Source organism: Carassius carassius, chromosome 10 (assembly GCF_963082965.1).
Source record: "Carassius carassius chromosome 10, fCarCar2.1, whole genome shotgun sequence".
NCBI classification, from domain to species: Eukaryota; Metazoa; Chordata; class Actinopteri; order Cypriniformes; family Cyprinidae; genus Carassius; species Carassius carassius.
In genome coordinates this window covers 16,965,428-16,986,895 of record NC_081764.1, presented here as the reverse complement: position 1 = coordinate 16,986,895, position 21,468 = coordinate 16,965,428, and the positions used below count along the sequence as shown (strand labels likewise).

Here is a 21,468-nt window from a genome sequence, read left to right as displayed (position 1 = left end):
GCTCATTTCTGCCACATAAGAAAAAAACTAACATAATTTGGACATAAAAAGTCTTGACTTTATCCAGTAATTATTACTTAATTTTGTTATGCCATAATTTTGACTTTTTATCTCACAATTGCAACTTTGTGTCATAATTATGACTTTATTTCATAATTCTGAAATTTGTTTTTCTTAATTTCACAATTTTGACACTATATCTCATGATGATGACTTAATGTATCACAATTACAAACTGTATCTCATAATACTGACTCATAATAATCTTTTTGCCTATTATGAAAAAAGTTATAGGCTAATTATGATTTGCCAACTTCTGATTTCAATACATGTAGTTTCAGCTCAAATGAAATAACAAAGAACACTAATGACACAGCTCATTTTTGCTCTATACAGTACAATAATAATAAATAGATATTTAGGACATGCACTTATTGTATCTGAGGGTTGTCAAACTTGTTTGTTTCAACTCATACTATACTGTATGTAATATAACATTATCATTAATACTTTTAAAGTTACTTGTTATATAAGTTATGCGAACAAATTTACCAAACTTGCACCATAAGAAGTTATCAGTAATTGGTTGGTTATTGTAATCTTTTCGTTTTCTCTTTTATTACCAAAATGGGAATTCTTTCCAAGGACCACCGGGGACCCCCTTAAGTAGGCTACCCCCAGGGTACACATACAGTACCCCTGGTTGGGAATTACCAACTCTGAGATTTAACCACTGCTGAACTCACGCACCACCCAAGTATTTTAACATAAATCTATATAGACTCTCCAGTGGGCGATACGACATGACGTCATGGTTGATACAATAGACGTCACGATCCGTTGGGTTGATACAGCATTACGTCTTGTATGTGCGAGAGAGAGAGAGAGAGAGAGAGAGAGAGGTGAGGCCGCGCATGCGCAGCCGCTATTAAGCCTGACAGCCGATCCAGTGCAGCATTCCTGTTTCCAAACGCACAGGAGCGCCGCTTTCTCCATCGCTCTGCCCCATCCAGACATTTACACCGGTGGGAACACGCTGTTAAAAAACAAGCCCTCAAACATGTCTGTGGGTAATGACTTTGGAAACCCTTTAAGGAAATTCAAACTCGTCTTTCTTGGAGAGCAAAGCGGTGAGTGTCATATTGGAATTGCCAAGGGAAGTTTTAATAACAAGCATTGTTATTGATTATTTACTTGCATCTGTATTCACCTGCTTGACTTGAACATGATGATAACATTTTATTAAACACCGAATTCATAGGCCAGTGGATCTAGTGTGGCATGTTATTGATGTGTTATGGGGTTCACATATTTAATTTTATTAAAGTTAAATTATTCTGATAAATAAGAGCTCTTATCAGCCTTTTTGTGGTTTTTGTGTTTGTATTTGTATATGTATTGCTGAATTGTCAAATGGACCACTTATGTAAATAATAGCCTAGTAATAAATAAAAAAATCAGTTCCAAATGATTATCAAGTTTAAAGACTTATTTTTATTTCATAATATTGCTTTAATGCTTTTTTAATATGGAAATATAAACTATTGATTGAAATCACTGGATTCCATTAATTTAATCCAGTGAAGGGCTATCTACTGCAGTCAAACATCTAAAATCTCTGGTGTTTTTAATAATGTACAATCAAGATGGTATTAAAGTTTCATAAATGCCCATTTGAATGCATTTGGAGACTCCAGTGTTGTGTAAAATTTAGCTTGGTGTACTTAAAGAACAGAATGAATAAATATATAAATAAATAAATAATGTGGTTGTTGAGACACACCCAGTGTGTGCCATTGAGAGAACTTGTGTAGCTGCAGCCTGCAGACTCTGCCTGGTATTGTTTCTCTGTGATGACAGTGATGACCGGGTCAGTTATCCATTGGTATGGTTGAATGAGTCCCAGCACTGCAAGTGATTTGTGTAGGTAAGTTAATGTTTAGCAGGGCAACTCATCTCTGATTTCCCCTCACGTTCTGCACCCTGTCGTCATTCAAAACCTCCTATCAGATTAATAGAGCCTCCAGAATGTCTTAGCTGTCTTCAGATCTGTGGGACGTAAGTCTGGGATTGCGCTGCGGAGAGTATGATTCACACTGTGAGAGTAAACAATGGATGCTGCCATGGTACGGAGACACTGCTTCTCTCCAGGGATTCTGATCCCGGCTTTATTTTGTTGTCTCCATCTGAAGCCTTTCAAAAATGTTGTGAAGTAGCAAAAAGACCCTCCTCACAACTTTTTGTGGATTTCTCTGTGTGTTGTTGATGATCTCCATGCAGAATGTGTATCAGCTTGTGGATCTGTTCCAGTCATTACTTCCATAAAATCTCAACTTGTTAGGCTGTGGCGGAGTTTTTACCACTGCAAAGAATTCCACATTTTCTTCAGTGAAATTAGAGAGGATATTTATATATGCACACTGTACTGTTTGAAAGTTTAACGTTTTAAAATGTTTGTCTCTTATGTTTAAAAATACAGTATCTAAAATACAGTAAAAACAGTATTATTGTGACTTAAAATATTTTTTTCCATTTGAATATATTTTAAAATGTACTTTATTTCAGATTTTTTTGTCAGTGCCACATGATGCTTTAGAAATCATTTAAGTATCATTTAAAAGTCATTTAAATTTCCTATAATCAGTATTAAAAACATTTGTGTAAAATTTTGTATTTAATTTATTTTATTTTATCCTTACGAAAACTTAATGGCTTTATGTATATATATATAATCTTTGTACTTATTTGGGATATATTATCACCAAATATTGGATTCAATATTTTTATCAGCCTGTTTTGTTTCTTGTTTTGATTTCTTGTTTTATTAGCACGTTTGGTATTTCTTTTTGGAACTAATAGAGGCTTTATCGATCTGGGCTAATGAATCTCAGTTTTTGAGACAATATTGTCAAAATCATACACAAATAATTTAAAATATTTTTTTCTTTCCACTCAAAAAGGTGGTTTAAGCTCAGATCAGTGAGGCCTATGACCAATCAGTTCCAAAACCAGTGCTAATTTAAAGAAAACTAGTTGACAAAAAGATTGAATGCAAGATTGGGTGATATACTGTAGCATAATGAGAGTTTTTGGGAGTTTTTTAGAGACCGGACAATTTTGACAGTAGACACCAAATCAGGTAAAGGATTTTCAGCACAGCACAAGGGTTAAAGCCTTTTGTTTGTCAATCATGACATGCTTAAACACAGTCCTTTTTGAAGCAGGTGATGTGCTGGCTTATCCAGTTATTGAAAGCCTCCAAGACAGCTGCAATTACTGCAGAAAGGCTTTAATGTGCCGCCTGTGACTTAAGGGAGAGATAAGCTGAGAGGATTCATATTGACTGGTACAGACAGTGAAGTGTGTGTTGCACAGTATCACTGATAACAACAGTAAACTACAGTAACCTGTTCTGTATCAGACTATATCAGCCATGTTGCACTTTAGTTAATAAATTATTATTATTATGGATTGCAATTTGATTTAGGCAAATGCAGTCTCTGATTACAACATTTGCCAGTAAACACATTGTCAATATGTGTGTTGTTGATGTTGAGGACTGGCAGCAATGTTTCCTTCCACATGTTCTTTTTCTCTGCCTCTTATTTCCTTTAGAGACACTTAATGCAACCATTTGTAGAGCAATTTGAGACCTGGTATTGATTTTTCTCTTGATCTCTTTTTTTTTATGGCTCTTTTTGCCCTTTTCATGCACATCATCTTAACAAAGATAAGAAAAGCCCTCATTAGAATGTTAATGCATAATTGAAATGTACACCAAACATTAATGGATTCTAGTTTGGAGCCTACCGTACAACCGTTTTGAAACATGTTTAGTATTGTGCTACTTTAAAAGGATAGTTCACCCAAAATGAATATAATTTTTATTTTTATTTTTTTTGGCCATAGTATGAAAAAGGGGTTTAATGCAGTTTTGGATCCCATTGACTTTCACTATGTGGATTTTTGACTTTCCCATTGATTTTCATTATATGAGATTTGATGAGATTAAGTATATATATTGTTTGTGTGTGTGCTTGTGTGTGACCTATCCCTTTCAGGAATCTTGACATAGTTGTTTTATTTATTTATTTAGGAATCTCTTGATTTAGTTTAAATTTCAACCTTATGGCTCATCAAGAATGATGATGAAAAGAAGAAAATTATGCTTATTCCATTTCATTCCTTCAATTTCAAACCTGTGGAACACAAATTCACAAACATCTTTCTCATACAATGACATTTCTTTATGACCATTGGAGGTCAATATCTAAAAGGACAAAAAAAAAAGCTCAATAAAAGCACCATACAAGTACAGTATGTGACTTGAACAGTGTTTCAAGTCTTCTGATTGCTTTGGGTCAGGAACAAAGCATACATTTAGGCAGCATTTACTGATGTTCTCCACCTTGACTTCAGCTTTTGAATCAAATATGGCTCCTAAGATTCAAAAGTAGAACATCTTTGCATATCACTGTGGAGTAGACCAATTCCCTGGGGTCTGATGCCAGTGCACACAAACACTGCGTTGAATGCTGTTGAGTGCACATTTCACCTATCTGCCAAATGTGTATAAACATATTCCCTTTCAGTGTAAAGTATAATGTTTTCAGTGCCAAGACTGCTAATGTCAGCATATTTTTTAATTACCACACACATTGCAAATGCATAGTCATTACCATCAATCAGCAATTGTAATATAAGCAAGTTCCATCTGCACTTTGAGTGGCCAGTTTGCATGGGCAGCATTTTGTTAAGCAGGTGCAGGTGATTACACGGTTGCGATATCAAAAGTGAAGGGAAGTGAAATTTGGTCAGTGGATAGATGCAATATGGAAATGGAGATAGTAGAGAAGTATAGGGAATGCATGTGAATGAAGATAATCCAAAGTGTGGAAAGGAGCAAGCTGCCGCTCATGTATCTCATTTAAATGGATCCGAATTGGGAAGGCTTTGAAAGAAGCTGTCCAAGGTGCTGAATACCCCTCTTTCCCCGTCACCCCCCACCATCCTAAACTCCCTCCACAGGACATATGAGAGCTGTTCTGACTTTAGGTTCCTGGTTGGGGTTGTAGAGAAAGTAGGCCTCTGAACACATCTCCAGTCAGTACAAGGAAGATAGTGGAGCGTTATCACACTGCAGTACACACTTCGCCACGCTGAAACCTTTCATGTCTTGTTTTTTTAATGTCCTCCTACCAGGTTTCTGACATACTCAAGTTGGGTAAATGCAGCTAGTTTGACTGGCTCCATGTTGGCTCTGTTTCCTCACTTGCTGAATATAATTGCAGTCATGAATCCTGGCTGTTTAGAGGCCATCATTTTATTAATGGCATGGACTGGGTTGAGGGAAGCGGAAATTGCAGAGAGAGAGAGAGAAAAAATAAAAAAACAGTGACTAGTCACCATGTTCCAGCCCACAGAGCTCTGATACAGCCGTCCGGAGGAGTGTTATGTGGGAGTTCTGTATTATGTTGGCGGTGTTAAGAATTAGCCTTTACCACCCATTGAGCAAGAATGCAGTCTGAACAGACTGCCTCTGGGATTAAGCCATGTAAAAAAAATTAAAAAAAAGAAATATATATATATATAAATTTTCCCAATTGGTTTGTTTAATTTAATTTAATTTTATTTTATTTTTGGTGAAAAAACACTTTAGGGTCAGTAAAACTGTTTTAATGTTTTAATGTTTTGTGTAAGAAGTCTCTTATATTCTCACCAAGGCTCACCAGAAATATCTATCTATCTATCTATCTATCTATCTATCTATCTATCTATCTATCTATCTATCTATCTATCTATCTATCTATCTATCTATCTATCTATCTATCTATCTATCTATCTATCTATCTATCTATCTATCTATCTATCTATCTATCTACTTGACAGTAACAGAGGGAGGAGCTAATATTTATAAAGCTTAAAGTATTGAATACGTGCAGAATGAATCTCTGTCTGTTTCCTGCTCATTCACTGGCCATCCTCTGTATTTCCGGTGTGGACATTCGGAAATGTACATATTTAGCTAAAAACCTTTCGAGTACTGAATTGAGCCGGCGAGTCCGATTTTGTAATTCTGTGGTCTGTGAAGTCTGTGCACATTGAGGAAGCGTTCTTTTGCCAAGTGCTAACTTCCTGTCTCAGAATAATGAAACAGTCTATTATCATGAGAGTGTCTCACACTGATTACTCACACATTTACTCATAGTTGCCTAACCAGTAGGCAGCCTGCAGTTTGATATCCCACGTCCATCCATCCAAAATATCAGCTGTTTATTTGACCTCTAATTGGTTTGGATTAGTCAACACTAAATGAAGTTGAGTGGCTTGAGTTGATTATTATAATACAGACCACTGTGAATGATGCTAAAATGTAGCCCACATAACTTTGCTGACTCACTGAGCCAGTAGCTCAGGCTTGGATCGGCTCATAGACACCCTCAGAGAACGAGCAAATGCGTCAATCAGCATGTCTCCAGGCAACAGTGTTCTGAGAAAATGAAACCAGTATTGCTGTACACTCACACATCAGGTCAGGGTTAGCATGTACCACAAGAAGTCTAATTTATTCTGTCTATTGATTCACTCTGACGTTTGCTCAAGATTTTTAAGTTAAAAATAAACCTTCTTGTATTGCCTTGTCACTTAATTTTAAAAAGATGTGATGAAGGCATCATATTGACAAAATCAGCTTCTTTTTTCAGATGTTTTTTTTTAAGACCATTCAAACTAATGAACTTAGTTGTAGGGTGTATGTATAACAGCTGTTTAACCCTTTGGAGTCGATCAACGCGGGCACACGTTTTGTGGCATCTTCTCCTGATAACCCCAAAAAGAACTTAAATTACACTTTCAGTTTTGATTGTACAGATAATAGCAGTACATCAATCGAATCTGTAAAGGGTACACACATAATAACAACAAAACTTTGTGCATTTATAAAATAAAGAAAACAAACAGGGTGCGATGTCTGCCGCCTTGGTTCTGCGTGATCTACATTTAGAAATGTGACATTAAAATGAACTGAAACTCAGCAAATACTCAACAAAGAGACATGAGGGATATATCTATAGAAAGCCTGACATGTCTACTTTTAAACTAAGCAAATCTTATCGAAAACACATTTTTGTGATAAAGTAATCCATACGAAAACAACGCAATGTCCAGTCTTCCACATCTCCCTTCATTATATCTAATGCGACCTGAACGCACTATTAATATTGTAATAAACACCGTGAAGACGTGCTGAGAGGAATAAGATTTGGTTACCTCAGTAAAAAGAATGAAGCAGCTTGATCCAGCAGAGATCATAAACATGAATAAGTCTTTATTATTATTATTATTATTAATCTACTTCTATTAGTTTTCACATAACTTGTACACATTTTACAAGTTAGACTTTTTCCAAACTCTAACTCCTGACTAAATGTATAAACAAGTGAAACATTATAAAGTTTCATTCACATTATCTAGATGGTGAAGTTTTTATTTTATTATTTTCTTTTTGTTCTATAACACACTCCCATGAGTCTCTTAAAAAGATGTTTAATGTCAACTTCTGGTTCAGAGGGTTTATAGTACAGCCACTGTTTATCTCCCAAACTCTCTCAGGTTTTATTTGCATGATATAACAGTTTAAAACTTCCCTTGTTGCACTCAGCAGTGCCAGTGTTGCCACATTAATGTGTCAATAAATGTCAAGGCAATCTGAAAGACTATGAAATGTGTTTGACTCAAGATTTTAAAGGACATCTTTTGAATGGATGTTTGCGCTCATCCGATTAATTCTGCTCTAGTCATATTAGTTTTCTTTCTTTCTTTCTTTCTTTGAAAGAAATACTTTATCTAATCTAATGTTATCTAATATTAATATATTATTATTAATAAATAAGTATTTTATTAATACTTTTATTTAGGAAAGATTCATGAAAGTGATCAAAAGAAACAGTAAAGACAAGTATAAGGTTACAAAAGATTTCTCTTTCAAATAAATGCTCTTTTTTAACTTACTATTCATCAAAAAAATCCTGTAGCATGTTTTTTAACATTGATAGTAATCAGAAATGTTTCTAGAGCATGAAATTATATTAGTATAATTTCTGAAGTATCATGTGACAATTTGAATTGTGAAAATATGTCACAATATTACTATTTTTGATAAAATAAATGCAACCCTGGCAAGAGACTTAAAAACATTTTAAAAACTTACTGATACCAAACTTTTGAAAGGTAGTGAACAGTGGATCCAAAATCTGATTTTTTTTTTAATTTTGGAAGAAAAAGTTTTTTTATTTATTTATTTGAACTCATTAGTAATACAGTCAGGATTTCTTGTTTTCGTAGAAGCACAAGATGACTGTTGGAACATTCTCAACTCATGCTGAATAATTAAAATACATTTAAATTTTTAATTGTAAATTGTGACAATATATTTAATAAGAAATATATAATATTTATTAAAAACCATTTAGCTTTGATTTTCTTTTCCAAGAGTAGCAGATGCAGGATTGTGATCAAACGCTGTATGCAGTGTCAGGACCAGCAGACAAGCAAATTTTTCAATACGATTACATACAACCTTCCATATTCTCACTGATCTTTGATCTTTTTTAGTTTCATTTCCCATCATATCTTTAGATTTTTTTTTTCTTCTATGCACAAATTAAAATCTCTCTATTTACAAATCACCTCTTGGTGATGGGTTAGCTTTACCAGTACCACCTCTGCAGGCCTTTCTCTCTCTCTCTCACAGCACTCTCTTTAATGTTCATATGCCCTCTTGAATCCTAATGAGATTCACAAGCATGTTTTCTTTGTCTCATCTGCTCTCTTTCTGTTGCTCATTGTTTCCTTTTTTTCTCTTACGTTCCCTTGAATATTTTCACTATACCCTCCCCACCCTGGATCATTTTGTTATGTTATACTCAGTATCATTTGAGCAAAAAGTCCTCCAAAAGTCTTCCTCACTTTTTATGTCTGTGTAGGATCAATATGACTTTTATTAGGTGCCTGTGAAACAAGTCTTGTATTCAGCTGAATCTGATAACGCAATATAAACTTGCATTACAGCAGGCTTGTGTTCATTTTGTGGTCTAATAGCATCCAATCAATGAGCCGCACTACTCCAGTCATTTGATAATTTTATTGTGTCAGAAATTTGTGAAAACATTCCAGCCGAAATAAGTCCGTGTAAAATAACTTAAAATAAAATTTTCATTATAATAAAAATATTAATATTAATGATATTTTATTATTATATTTTTATTTATTTTTAAATGTCAAATAATATAATATAATAAAAGTTGTTATAATAATTATGTACATTTTTAGATGTATAATATATATATATATATATATATATATATATATATATATATATATATATATAAATAAATTTATAGCTGTGGAAATGGCGTTATACCACCAGAAACTATATAAGGTAAAAAGGAAAAATTACCCTCCCCCTTCTGTTACAGAATTTCTGATAGAGAATTTATTTTATTGCTGATTAGAATTATAATAAAGGCATAAACTTTAGATCTTATAGACCATAGCTGTTCAGGGCATTGGCCACAAAGTGAACTGAATTGCATTAAAGCGACTTTGCCTCCACAACATGCACCTTTAAATTATTTGAACTGATTTTTAAACTGACATTTTATTTTTTTCATCAATACTGAAAATACTTCATACAGCACAATAACAAAGAGTCGTACATGTAGCACAGAAAAAGAGATGAAAACAAAAGGCCTTTTTCTTTTCACTTCTTAAAAAATAATCTTAAATGGAATGCATCAAAATCTATTTCACGGCACTGTACTCCCTCATGTTTTTATCCTTGATAAGTTCAGCTTGACCTCAAACCGATTCTTTGCTTCTCCCTTCAATGCTCAGAGCAAAAACAGTAATTTATATTTCAAAGAACAGGCAATCACTAAGTAGGGGCGAGGAGCTCTATAAATTTATGATTACTGGTTTTATTTATGGGATCTTGATGAGTTATCTTACTTGGAATGGTGTCATAGCATTCAGACGCCTGGGGTTCTTCCAATGTGCAGGATTGATGTTGCTGGACGAAAAGAAGGCCATTAGCAATGTCCTCTTCCCAGTTTTCCACAGAAAGATGTTTATACAAACCTGTTAGTCGACCTTATCTCAGATTCAATGGATTTATGGAGTTTACACTTGCCTGGTTGAACTAAGTGCACTTCTGGAAATTCTCCTGCAACACTACATCGCAATGAGAGAATAGCAGTGCATTAGCCTTTCTTGTCTCATTGGCAGGTGAACCTAAGTTCTGACACTTGTTAATTTTGCAGATGGCAAATATGCCCAATTAAGTCCTTAGTACCATGCATAATGAATAATAATGAGTTTTGAATGCGCTGCATTTGATGTGTGCAGTGTGGTCATGTCCACATTAAGTCTGAGGTGCTACTGTGTCTATACAATGACAGTAAATGTGGACAGATGCTTTTGAGCTTCAAAAATTAGGTTAAAGCACCATATCGTCGGTGCAGCTTGTGTGTTGTATATCAAATCTTCTGAAGCCAAATGTAAATGCTCCTCAGAAGAAAATAAGTCATGCTGATGTGGTAAGACATGACTGTGAATGAATGATGTTGAATGTTTTGGTTGAACTCTTCCTTTAAAGCCAGTTCTGACCAAGCCCATTGTGGAGTAGTGTATTGATCCTGAGATACATACATTTTTAGGAGATACTTGGCATTGTACTTACAACCCGAATTCCGGAAAAGTTGGGACGTTTTTTAAATTTTAATAAAATGAAAACTAAAGGAATTTCAAATCACATGAGCCAATATTTTATTCACAATAGAACATAGATAACGTAGCAAATGTTTAAACCGAGAAATTTTACACTTTTATCCACTTTATTAGCTCATTTAAAATTTAATGCCTGCTACAGGTCTCAAAAAAGTTGGCACGGGGGCAACAAATGGCTAAAAAAGCAAGCAGTTTTGAAAAGATTCAGCTGGGAGAACATCTAGTGATTAATTAAGTTAATTGATATCAGGTCTGTAACATGATTAGCTATAAAAGCTTTGTCTTAGAGAAGCAGAGTCTCTCAGAAGTAAAGATGGACAGAGGCTCTCCAATCTGTGAAAGACTGCGTAAAAAAATTGTGGAAAACTTTAAAAACAATGTTCCTCAACGTCAAATTGCAAAGGCTTTGCAAATCTCATCATCTACAGTGCATAACATCATCAAAAGATTCAGAGAAACTGGAGAAATCTCTGTGCGTAAGGGACAAGGCCGGAGACCTTTATTGGATTCCCGTGGTCTTCGGGCTCTCAGACGACACTGCATCACTCATCGGCATGATTGTGTCAATGACATTACTAAATGGGCCCAGGAATACTTTCAGAAACCACTGTCGGTAAACACAATCCGCCGTGCCATCAGCAGATGCCAACTAAAGCTCTATCATGCAAAAAGGAAGCCATATGTGAACATGGTCCAGAAGCGCCGTCGTGTCCTGTGGGCCAAGGCTCATTTAAAATGGACTATTTCAAAGTGGAATAGTGTTTTATGGTCAGACGATTCCAAATTTGACATTCTTGTTGGAAATCACGGACGCCGTGTCCTCCGGGCTAAAGAGGAGCGAGACCTTCCAGCATGTTATCAGCGTTCAGTTCAAAAGCCAGCATCTCTGATGGTATGGGGGTGCATAAGTGCATACGGTATGGGCAGCTTGCATGTTTTGGAAGGCTCTGTGAATGCTGAAAGGTATATAAAGGTTTTAGAGCAACATATGCTTCCCTCCAAACAACGTCTATTTCAGGGAAGGCCTTGTTTATTTCAGCAGGACAATGCAAAACCACATACTGCAGCTATAACAACAGCATGGCTTCGTCGTAGAAGAGTCCGGGTGCTAACCTGGCCTGCCTGCAGTCCAGATCTTTCACCTATAGAGAACATTTGGCGCATCATTAAACGAAAAATACGTCAAAGACGACCACGAACTCTTCAGCAGCTGGAAATCTATATAAGGCAAGAATGGGACCAAATTCCAACAGCAAAACTCCAGCAACTCATAGTCTCAATGCCCAGACGTCTTCAAACTGTTTTGAAAAGAAAAGGAGATGCTACACCATGGTAAACATGCCCCGTCCCAACTATTTTGAGACCTGTAGCAGAAATCAAAATTGAAATGAGCTCATTTTGTGCATAAAATTGTAAACTTTCTCAGTTTAAACATTTGCTATGTTATCTATGTTCTATTGTAAATAAAATATTGGCTCATGTGATTTGAAAGTCTTTTAGTTTTCATTTTATTAAAATTTAAAAAACGTCCCAACTTTTCCGGAATTCGGGTTGTAATTTAAATGTGGAAGACAAAAATTTTCCTTCTTATTCTCATGTGCATGAACAAACCTTGTGTGTGCATGTTGTTTTAGCTTTTATAGTCCACAAATATTTCATAAAGCTTTTTATTGGTCAAATATTTTTTAAATATCATGCTTTAGTAATAGGGTGTGGTAACGAGACTGATTTGGGGTTTGTTATTTCCAGTACCAGAAATATATTGTGTTGGTTTATTTAAAATGGTTTATATAAATGCATTTTAGTTTTATTTTTATTTATTTTATTTTTTGGTATGGTTTATTTGGACAAGATGTTTATATTTACTGCAACTGTTAAGTTTGTACTGCTAGGTGAAATTTACAAATATGAATTCAGTTTTTCATTTATCCAAGACTGTATATTATATTATATTATATTATATTATATTATATTATATTATATTATATTATATTATATTATATTATATTATATTATATTATATTATATTATATTATATTATATTATATTATCTATAGTCAGTTTAAAAGTATGGATTCAGTTAGAATTATTTTTTGTTTTTATTTTAAAGAAATTAATGCTTTTATTCAACAAGGATGAGTTCAGTTGATCAAAGTAACAATAAAGAAATCTATAACATTGCAAAAAGATTTCTGTTTCAAATTGATGCTGCTCTTTTAATATTCAGTGATGGATGGATGGATGGTTATGTCAAATTCACTATTAGCGCAGAGGATTGTTATTTGCTCGGAATGCTTTGGACTTTCTTTTTTCCTCCGTTTGTGTTCACCTCAGTTGTGGTGCGGTTAAGTTTTTAGGCCTGGAGCAAAGCAGTTGGGGCTTCCTTTCAAGCCATGTGACAAACTCCCCCCAAACTCAGAGATACATCATGGGGTCAGTCTGTAAGTCCTGTCAGGTGCCCTGGAGACACTGCTTGAGTTGTGCTGATAAAGCAGCACAGTGCTGCTGGACTGTTACACTGAACAAGAAAAACTCCCAGCTCACTGCCTGCAATAATTCACCAACCTGCTTCTTAAAATTTAAATGACTACAAGGGCAGAACGTTGAGAATTTGTATGCTAGAGGAGAGAACAGAGGGTTGGACCTGCAAATCCTCAGGCATCTGTTTGTTATTCTTTTCAAGTCCTTTGTTGTTTGTATATCATTTTTTCAACACCGAATTATCCTGGTGGTGCAAAATACATTTGGTGCTGTATACCAAGTCAGGCTCATTTTATTGAGAATAGAGCTTTGACATTTCATTCTGAAGTAGTAACTGAACTTGGAAGGCCAGGTTGGCGAGACACCAAGTTTAAAGAGCTGTCCCATCTACCATACAAAGAAGCTCCGATGTAAAGACTTCAAATGTTTTTATCAATACACCAGCATTATGAAATGTCTCCTTAAGTGCTATGGGGAATTAAAAACTGCTAGAAGGCCAGGATTCACATTGACATGATCTGGAGATAACTCGGTCTTCTTTATTTCACATCTCATTGCTCAGTGCCATTGTGGTACTGTCTGATGGATTGGAGGAAGCAGATCCCTGGCAGCTTTGATCTGCTATTGACTGATTCAGCTGCCATGTTGTAACGATCAGCGTTATCGGCCGAATTACATGAATTCAAAATGGGGTCAGATTAAAGAAATCCTAGGCTGTTAAAAGCACAGAGTCTTTCCTTTCCATACCCTTAAAACAATCCCAATGTGAATGTGAGAAGTGTTCACTGGTTTATATACAATCCAAAGTAGGTGATAATCCAGTAAAGTTTGGTTCTGGAATGGTAAAGCCATGAAGGTAACTCATCAGTCCAGCTTTTGGTCAAAGACCCTGTCTGTTTGCCATGCTGCCTTCTTTATACTGTTCAGTTCCTATTTCCTGTCATGTGATCAATCACATGACAGGCAGACCCAGACCACTGATCTATAATATAGAACTGGATTGCTCATGATGTCATGAAAGTGAAGCTGCTGTGCCGCCATATTGGTAATTCCTAGTGTGCGTAAATGTTCTATTGAATTAATTGAATCAATAGGAAATTGTATGATTTTATTGAGAAAACATCACGTAACAAGTCAGCGTTTATAAATCTGAAGTATCTCTCAACATTATTACATTGCAAACACCCTAGGCATGTAAACGGTTATTATTCTTAATGTCAGGAATTTCCCCTACTTATTAAAAAGCTACGTTCATTACAGTAGTGAGCATCATGAACATGATAAACATGACAGACACGACCTCAACACATATAACAAACGACAATGTGCTCATTCTGAAATCTGAAGAAAGGTTTATGCTTTGTATACCTTTATTTGCCTTGTACAGTTATTCTTTGTTTATATAATTTAGTTATAGTGTTTTTATTCGTACAGTAGCTAATAATGATTTCATTAACAGCATTCATTTTGAAGCAGAGTTAAATTAATTATTAATTAAGTATACCACATTTACATGGAAACGGTAATAAACATATTTGTACGATCTTAGAGAGTCTGTAATAGATGTTGCTCAATCTGGACATTAAGAAATATACACATAATTTATTCAGAGAAATAACTGACTATATACAGTATGGATTTAAAGACATAAAGCTTTATTCCCAACATGGTAAGTTAAGCTTTTCATTTCATTATAGAGCAATATTAACAGAGGCTATTGTATTATTCATTCTAATATATTCAAATACATTTCTGATACTAATACTTTCAAGTTTAATAATTCCTGAATAATTATGTTCATAAAGAAATAAGCGATATTTTGTGTTGGATCGTTTACCTGTGTCGTCAGCGCGCAGCAGACACACCCACTTAAATTATTTAAATATATCGCTTATCCTGCCCAAATTGACCATAAACACTGCAAATAACATCTGAAGTGAACATTCATTTACATACACATAACATAAAAAACTAGTCCCGTTTGACTGATTTGCTTCAAATCGGGTGATTTTAGGACAGCGGTTTGAATGTGAGTCAATGGTGCTCTCTGCTGATAGGGATTAGTAAAATGGCGGATCGAACGCTTCCGGTGGCTTCACTGTCTGTTGGCTGTTTAGAACGCGATGAGCGATCCAGTCATATATATAGATCAGTGACCCAGACTCATTTGAAGACATAAATACATTAAAATGGTTAAGAGGAATAAAATGGCTAAGATAACATGAAAACCTATTAAAACTCAAATAAAATCATTAAAATATATTGAGCAGGTTAAAACATTTGTCCTGTGTGACAGAGTCACAATGTAACTAACGCCTGTGCTGCTCCACTCTTTTTTACTCTTATGTCACAGTGTTGGTGCTGCTGTCTGAAGACAGTGGTGGAGTTATACAACTCTGATAAGGCCTTGTACATACCATCAAAATCTGAAGGCACTGTTAACTTTTATACGACTTTACTGTATTTTTATGGAACATCTTAGGTTTAAATTTTTATCAGAATATGGATGTAAAAACATCTCGTAGTATAACAATTAGATAAAGTCAGCAATAAGTGCTGGAATAAACTATGTTGATTTAACACAGTGTGGGTTCATCGTTTAAGACTGATACGCTAGCATTTATTAGAATATTTGCTGGAAAGCTACAGTAGATATTGTAGTGTGCTGGGGCTCATAAATCTCTCTCTGCATAATGTAATTGCAGGAATGTGCAATACAGGAAGAGGCGAGGGAATTTATGAAACATAATTAAAATAAGCCGCCACATGCCTGTTTGCAAATCTGTGAATCTGATAGTTTAACCTCTCTTTTTCACTGTTAGTGGATTTCATTAATACTGACTGTTTCTTTGATGGTCCAAGATTAGAATAATTTTTTCAGATCAGAGATCTTTAAAGGTGGTTTGTGGTGGTAACTGCAGGTGGTCTGCCAATTATTGTTTAACCTCAAACTATTTTTTTTGTGACTTTTAATTCATTTTAGCTTAGCGCTCCAGATTTTCTATGCTTATGTGCAGGATTTTGTGAGTCAAGCCAAAATGATGAGTCTTTAATAATAATAATAATGATGTCTGTTGTTTACTTTGCTTTCAAATGTTAAACCATAGCACTTTTATTTTGGCAGTAATCTGTAGGGACACCTCAAAGCTTTCCTATGCACATAACTATGCACATTTTTGCAAAATGGATGGAATTGTAGCCATTACAGTCAAGCTTTTGGACAGGCTTCGCCAAAATGAAGACTATTCAGATGGCTGAGCAGTATCCCAGAGCTGCTGTCATTGTTGAGCAAAAGTGTCATTTTCCCAGCGTGGAGCTGTCTCACTCCAGTGAATCCAGCAGGCTGCTGGTGTTTAGTTTCTCCTTCATCTGGCTTCTCTAGATCAGCCCTCCATCAGTAAGTCAGCAGGGCCTGCCCTGTGCTTTCCTCCTTTGTTTTCTTTCTCTGTCTGATGAACTCTCGTTTCCTCACTCCGGGTACAGGGAGGTCCAACTGACTATTTCCGTTGGACCTCAGAAATAAGAGACTTGTTGAGAGACTAGAAATTAATTTGAGTTGAAAATAGTTGTTGACTGATATATTATGATCGTATGTGATTCCTAGAAAAGAAAAAAAAACAAACAAAAAAAAAAACATGGAAAATTTTTAAAGGGATGGTCTTGGTTAATTTTTTTAAATTAAAAACCCAAAGTTAAAAAGTTCTTTTTTTTTTTTTTTTTTACCAAGGAGGCAATACATTGATCAAAAGTAACAGTAGAGAATTGTACATTGTTGCAAAAAAGAAGAAAAAAAAAAATCTCTCTCTCTCTCTCTATATATATATATATATATATATATATATATACATATATCTCAAATAAATGCAGTTTTTTTTTATTTTTAAAATGCAGAAGAAAAAAACGTGTCATGTTTCTACAAAAATATTAAGCATCGGTAATAATAATAATTTTAATAATTGAGCACTGAATCTGGAGGATATTGTAAAATTCCATAGGAAAATGTGGCAAAGATTGGAAGAATTGCTGCAGAGACATCAAGTCATCTTACCAACCATAAACATTTGAACTATAGTGTATTTGTAATAATTAATTGTGGATTATGATATATTAAATGGAAACCTAATGGACATTTATACATTTTTTTTTCTCTGAATTTTTCCCCCTGCTTTTTCTCCTGAATCAAAAACACCCTTTAATCTCATAATATCTCATAATATAAATTCAACTCATTGCATTCTTTCACAATCAAAATATCAAAGCTGTGCAATATTTATTCATTTCATATCCTTGTTGTTGTTTTAGTGTATGTCAACAGTTGTGTCTATTTTTATTTTAGGAAAAACATCCGAGACAAAGTTAATACTTAAATGAACCAAAATGTTAAGACCGAAGCTTTGTAAGACCAATATAATATGTATCTGGGAATTTTTAAAATTGCGTTAAAAAAGCTGTGTACGATCCTAATTTCAGGAGATTTAAGAAAAGGGAACACATCCTCCATTCATCGCCCCATTCTGTGTCTGCACTCACTATCAGATGAGCCTCAGAAAGGTGTGTGTGTGTGTGTGTGTGTAAGAGATTGAATCACAGCTGTGCTAAACTGCCTCGATGGCTCATATTGGCTCTATGGGAAATTAACACACTCTAATACCAACTGGGACTGTTAGCAAGGAATCAACTAGAGACAATGGAAAAGATAAATGTTTATTAATTCTCCACATGAAACTGAATATCAAAGTACGCATCTACCATCTCCCTCAGCCTCCATTTTCATTCCTTTTTATCCATGATAATGCATTCAGTGCAGGGTTTCCCTTAGAGGAGAAAACAGTCTTGTTTTGTGTGTGTGTGTGTTTTCACTGTTAAACTGGGGTTTTCTTCTCCCTCCTTTTGCCTTGGTGATATCTTCTTCCCCAGGCCTAATGAAGAAAGAACTGAATGGCAGCTGTAATGTGTTTTTCCCTCGCTCATTATTAGTGAGGCTAATAGGCTGGCTTAATTCTTTCAATATACATGATTATGTAATTGAATTCCCTGGATCTGCGTGCTGGTCATCTGTAAGTTTGAGTGCTCTTTTTCAGTTTTTATGTACCTCAGTGACAAATTGTGTGTTCACACACCAGTGACATTGACTGATGTGCCTTTCAGTGAGCTGCTTTTTAGCAGTGACCCACAAGAACGAACTCGGCATGCACTTTTTCTTTTTACATTTTTTTTTTAAATGTATTTTTATACCAGTCTTGGCAAAAAAAAAAATCTAAATTTATAAGTGGTAAAACTGAAATAGAATTCATCACGTCAGAGAAGTTCAGTTAAGTTTTGTATATTTTGTGTGGGCTTATACTTTTTTGAATGGACACTTGTTTTCTTTTAAAGACACCTGTTTTCTAGGCAACTGGAATACATTAGGTTTGTGTTTAAACCTCAAAAGAATATAAGCAGGGTTATAAAGTAAAGTAAAGAGTTTTATTGACAGACAGGTGATGTTAAATTATCCAAACAGACTGTATTTTAGCCCAGACTCTACATGTCTAATTAAAATGCTACTTGGATGATTTCCATCTTAAACTGGGATCTGTGTGATGGCAGAAGTTGGCAGCCTTGTCAGTCAGAACTCTGAAGGTTCATGGTTCTCGGAGGAGTAGATTAATGTGAGGCATGACTCGGCTGCTTCTGCTGGCTGCTGATATTGACAGGCCTCTGACACCAATTACAGCTGAATAATTAATTGATTGACTTACTGTTTGGGAATTATGTTGCACATAGCGCAACCTGTGTGTTTCACATGAGGTTTGAACACAAGATGGCAATCATCCTGTGTTGCGGAGTGTTTTGAAATAACTAAACCGGATGAACACCAGATCAGTCTTGTTGGAAAACTACCTAACCCAGCTTAATCCAGCTAAAACCAGCTTAACCTAGCTAAGACCAGCGAACTATCTTTGGGCAGGGGGCAGATGCTTTTCCTGGTTAGGCTGGACTGGTTTTCTGAATTTAGATCAATTGGGATACCAAAATGCTAATAATAATAATAAACCAATTTTAAACCAGTCTAAGATTATGAATATTAATAACAAAGTACTACCAGCAGCCTGCTTCATGTACTTTTTACTGAATTAAATACATTTGTACAATATTTTATTAACAATGCATAATACTAAATTTAATAGTCTAAAAATGACACTTAAAACTAACAAAAAAAAAAAACAAACAAATGAAAAACAAGTTAAACCATCATAGAATGTTTTTCCTGGTATAGATGGACTGGTTAACTGATTTTAGGCTAACCAAACAAACTACTAATTATAAAACACTGTTAAACCAGTCTAATATTATGAATATAATATTATGAATATATATATATATATATATATATATATATATATATATATATATATATATATATATATATATATATTATTATTATTATTATTTTTTTTTTTTAATTTATAAATATTCATAATAAAGTATCATGTGTATTGGCGGCCTAGATGTCTGTATAATAAATGATCAAAACAATAATTACAAATGCTTAGCAACTATTCTCAAGTGATTAATCTGTTTATAGTAATGATTTGTTGCCACAAACCATTTTAAAGTGGTGCTCAGTGCTCAAGTATTAGAAATGATAGTCACTCTTAGTCAATGAGAGAGGAAAGCTCAGAGCTTTCTGACTGACCTTCATCCACCTTGTTACCTTGATAAAGAGCTGTAGGTGGTGTGCCCTGGTCAGAGAGCCACCGGGCTGCAGACGAAGATGGGTTCAGCACAGATGGGGAGGCTCTACTAGGGGCGAGGAGGCCACCGTTACACAAGGAGGCCATTTACAAGGTCTTATCTGCAGGGTTGATTGTAACAGATGGAGCTAAGTTCAACAGCAATGCATCACTGCATAAACTAGACAAGACTAGAGTTAGCTCTAGAGAGTAAAGAAACTAGGCAGGGAAGAGAGCTCGGATAGAACGTGTTAGAAAGACATACAAGTTGGTGGTGGAAGAAAAAAAAAAAAAAACTAGGAGACAGAGATGCAATATTCAGCACTGTTGCACTGAACGGGACGTCACTTTCTATGACGCACGGACTCCAGAGATATGGAGGAGGGCTAGAATCGCTCCGCAGAGCCTGGCGCAAGTTCTCCGTATAATTACCACCCTGTCTAGGATGTATCCTGTAATTTGATTCATGTCAAAAACCTGTCCGATTTTTTGCTGTCATCAGTTTGAGAAGAATGAAAAAGGACAAGACAGTTTTGGGTCTTGTAAAAAAAAAAAAAGAAGCCTTTCATATTTAATCCTTCCTGTCTCATGCCCTTGAAATGTGTCCTTATGCATGACACTCAGCAGGGCTGTGCTGTGCACAGTTTAGGTGTTCTTTTGCTCAAATCTCTTACAGATCAGTTTGCCCATGTTAATAAAATGTGTGCCCACCTCTGCTGCCAAATTTTAAATGAGGAGACATCAATAATTCACCATCAGTGAGAGTAGAAATTCTCCTCTGCCCTCTCACAAGTCTCTTTAGAAAAGGTAAACATTTGTACATGTCTGTTTAATGAGAGTGTTGTGTCTAATGGATTGGCCTTTCTAGTGTAAGGAGGTCTAGAATACTTATGTGTCCAATAATAGCATTTGTATTCATCTCAGTGAGAGTTGCTCAGCTGGTACATTCTTAAAGGGATAGTTCACCAAAAATGAATGTTTTACTCAACCTCAAATCATCCAAGGTGTGTATGACTTTCTTCTTTCAAAGTTATTTTAAAAATGTTGAATTGTGATCGAGATTTTGAAGCTAAATAAAGTGTATCCATCCATAATGTAAAGTTCTCCACATGGCTCCAGGGGGTTAATAAAGGTCTTCTGAAGCAAATTGATGCATTTGTGTAAGAAAATTATTCACATTTAAAACTTTTTCAACCGTAATCTCTAGCTTCCGTTAACTCGAGAGAGTGGCGTTCCATCAGATGATGTAGGATGTACGGTAGATGTAGCATATGCTCCAGTGAGAATATGCTAGTCTCGCGAGAACCAAGTTTTGTTTGTCTACTCTTGGCTTATATCGAAATCCTCTGCCATTTTTCTTTACAAATCCACATTTTATATTTCTAGGATGTCACCTAGGATGGTTTGAGAGTGAGTAAATAATGGGGTAATTTTCATTTTTGGGTAAACCATCCCTTTCAATCTTACTTCCTGTGTAGTATTTTGA

General features: G+C 35.1%; 1 protein-coding gene across 2 annotated transcripts in view; it reads left to right on the top strand.

Annotated features, from left to right (window-relative positions):
* The first annotated feature begins 596 nt into the window (after positions 1–596).
* The window catches only part of LOC132151900 (ras-related protein Rab-6B), a 101,699-nt gene continuing 80,827 nt past the window's right edge, over positions 597–21,468 (top strand). Inside the window, exon 1 of one of the 2 annotated variants that reach the window (XM_059560419.1) lies at positions 597–1,130. In XM_059560419.1, the coding sequence (XP_059416402.1) occupies positions 812–1,130 (319 nt within the window). In that variant the 5' untranslated portion in view covers positions 597–811. The remainder of the gene's footprint in view (positions 1,131–21,468) is intronic. The other variant, XM_059560420.1, reaches the window with a different exon arrangement.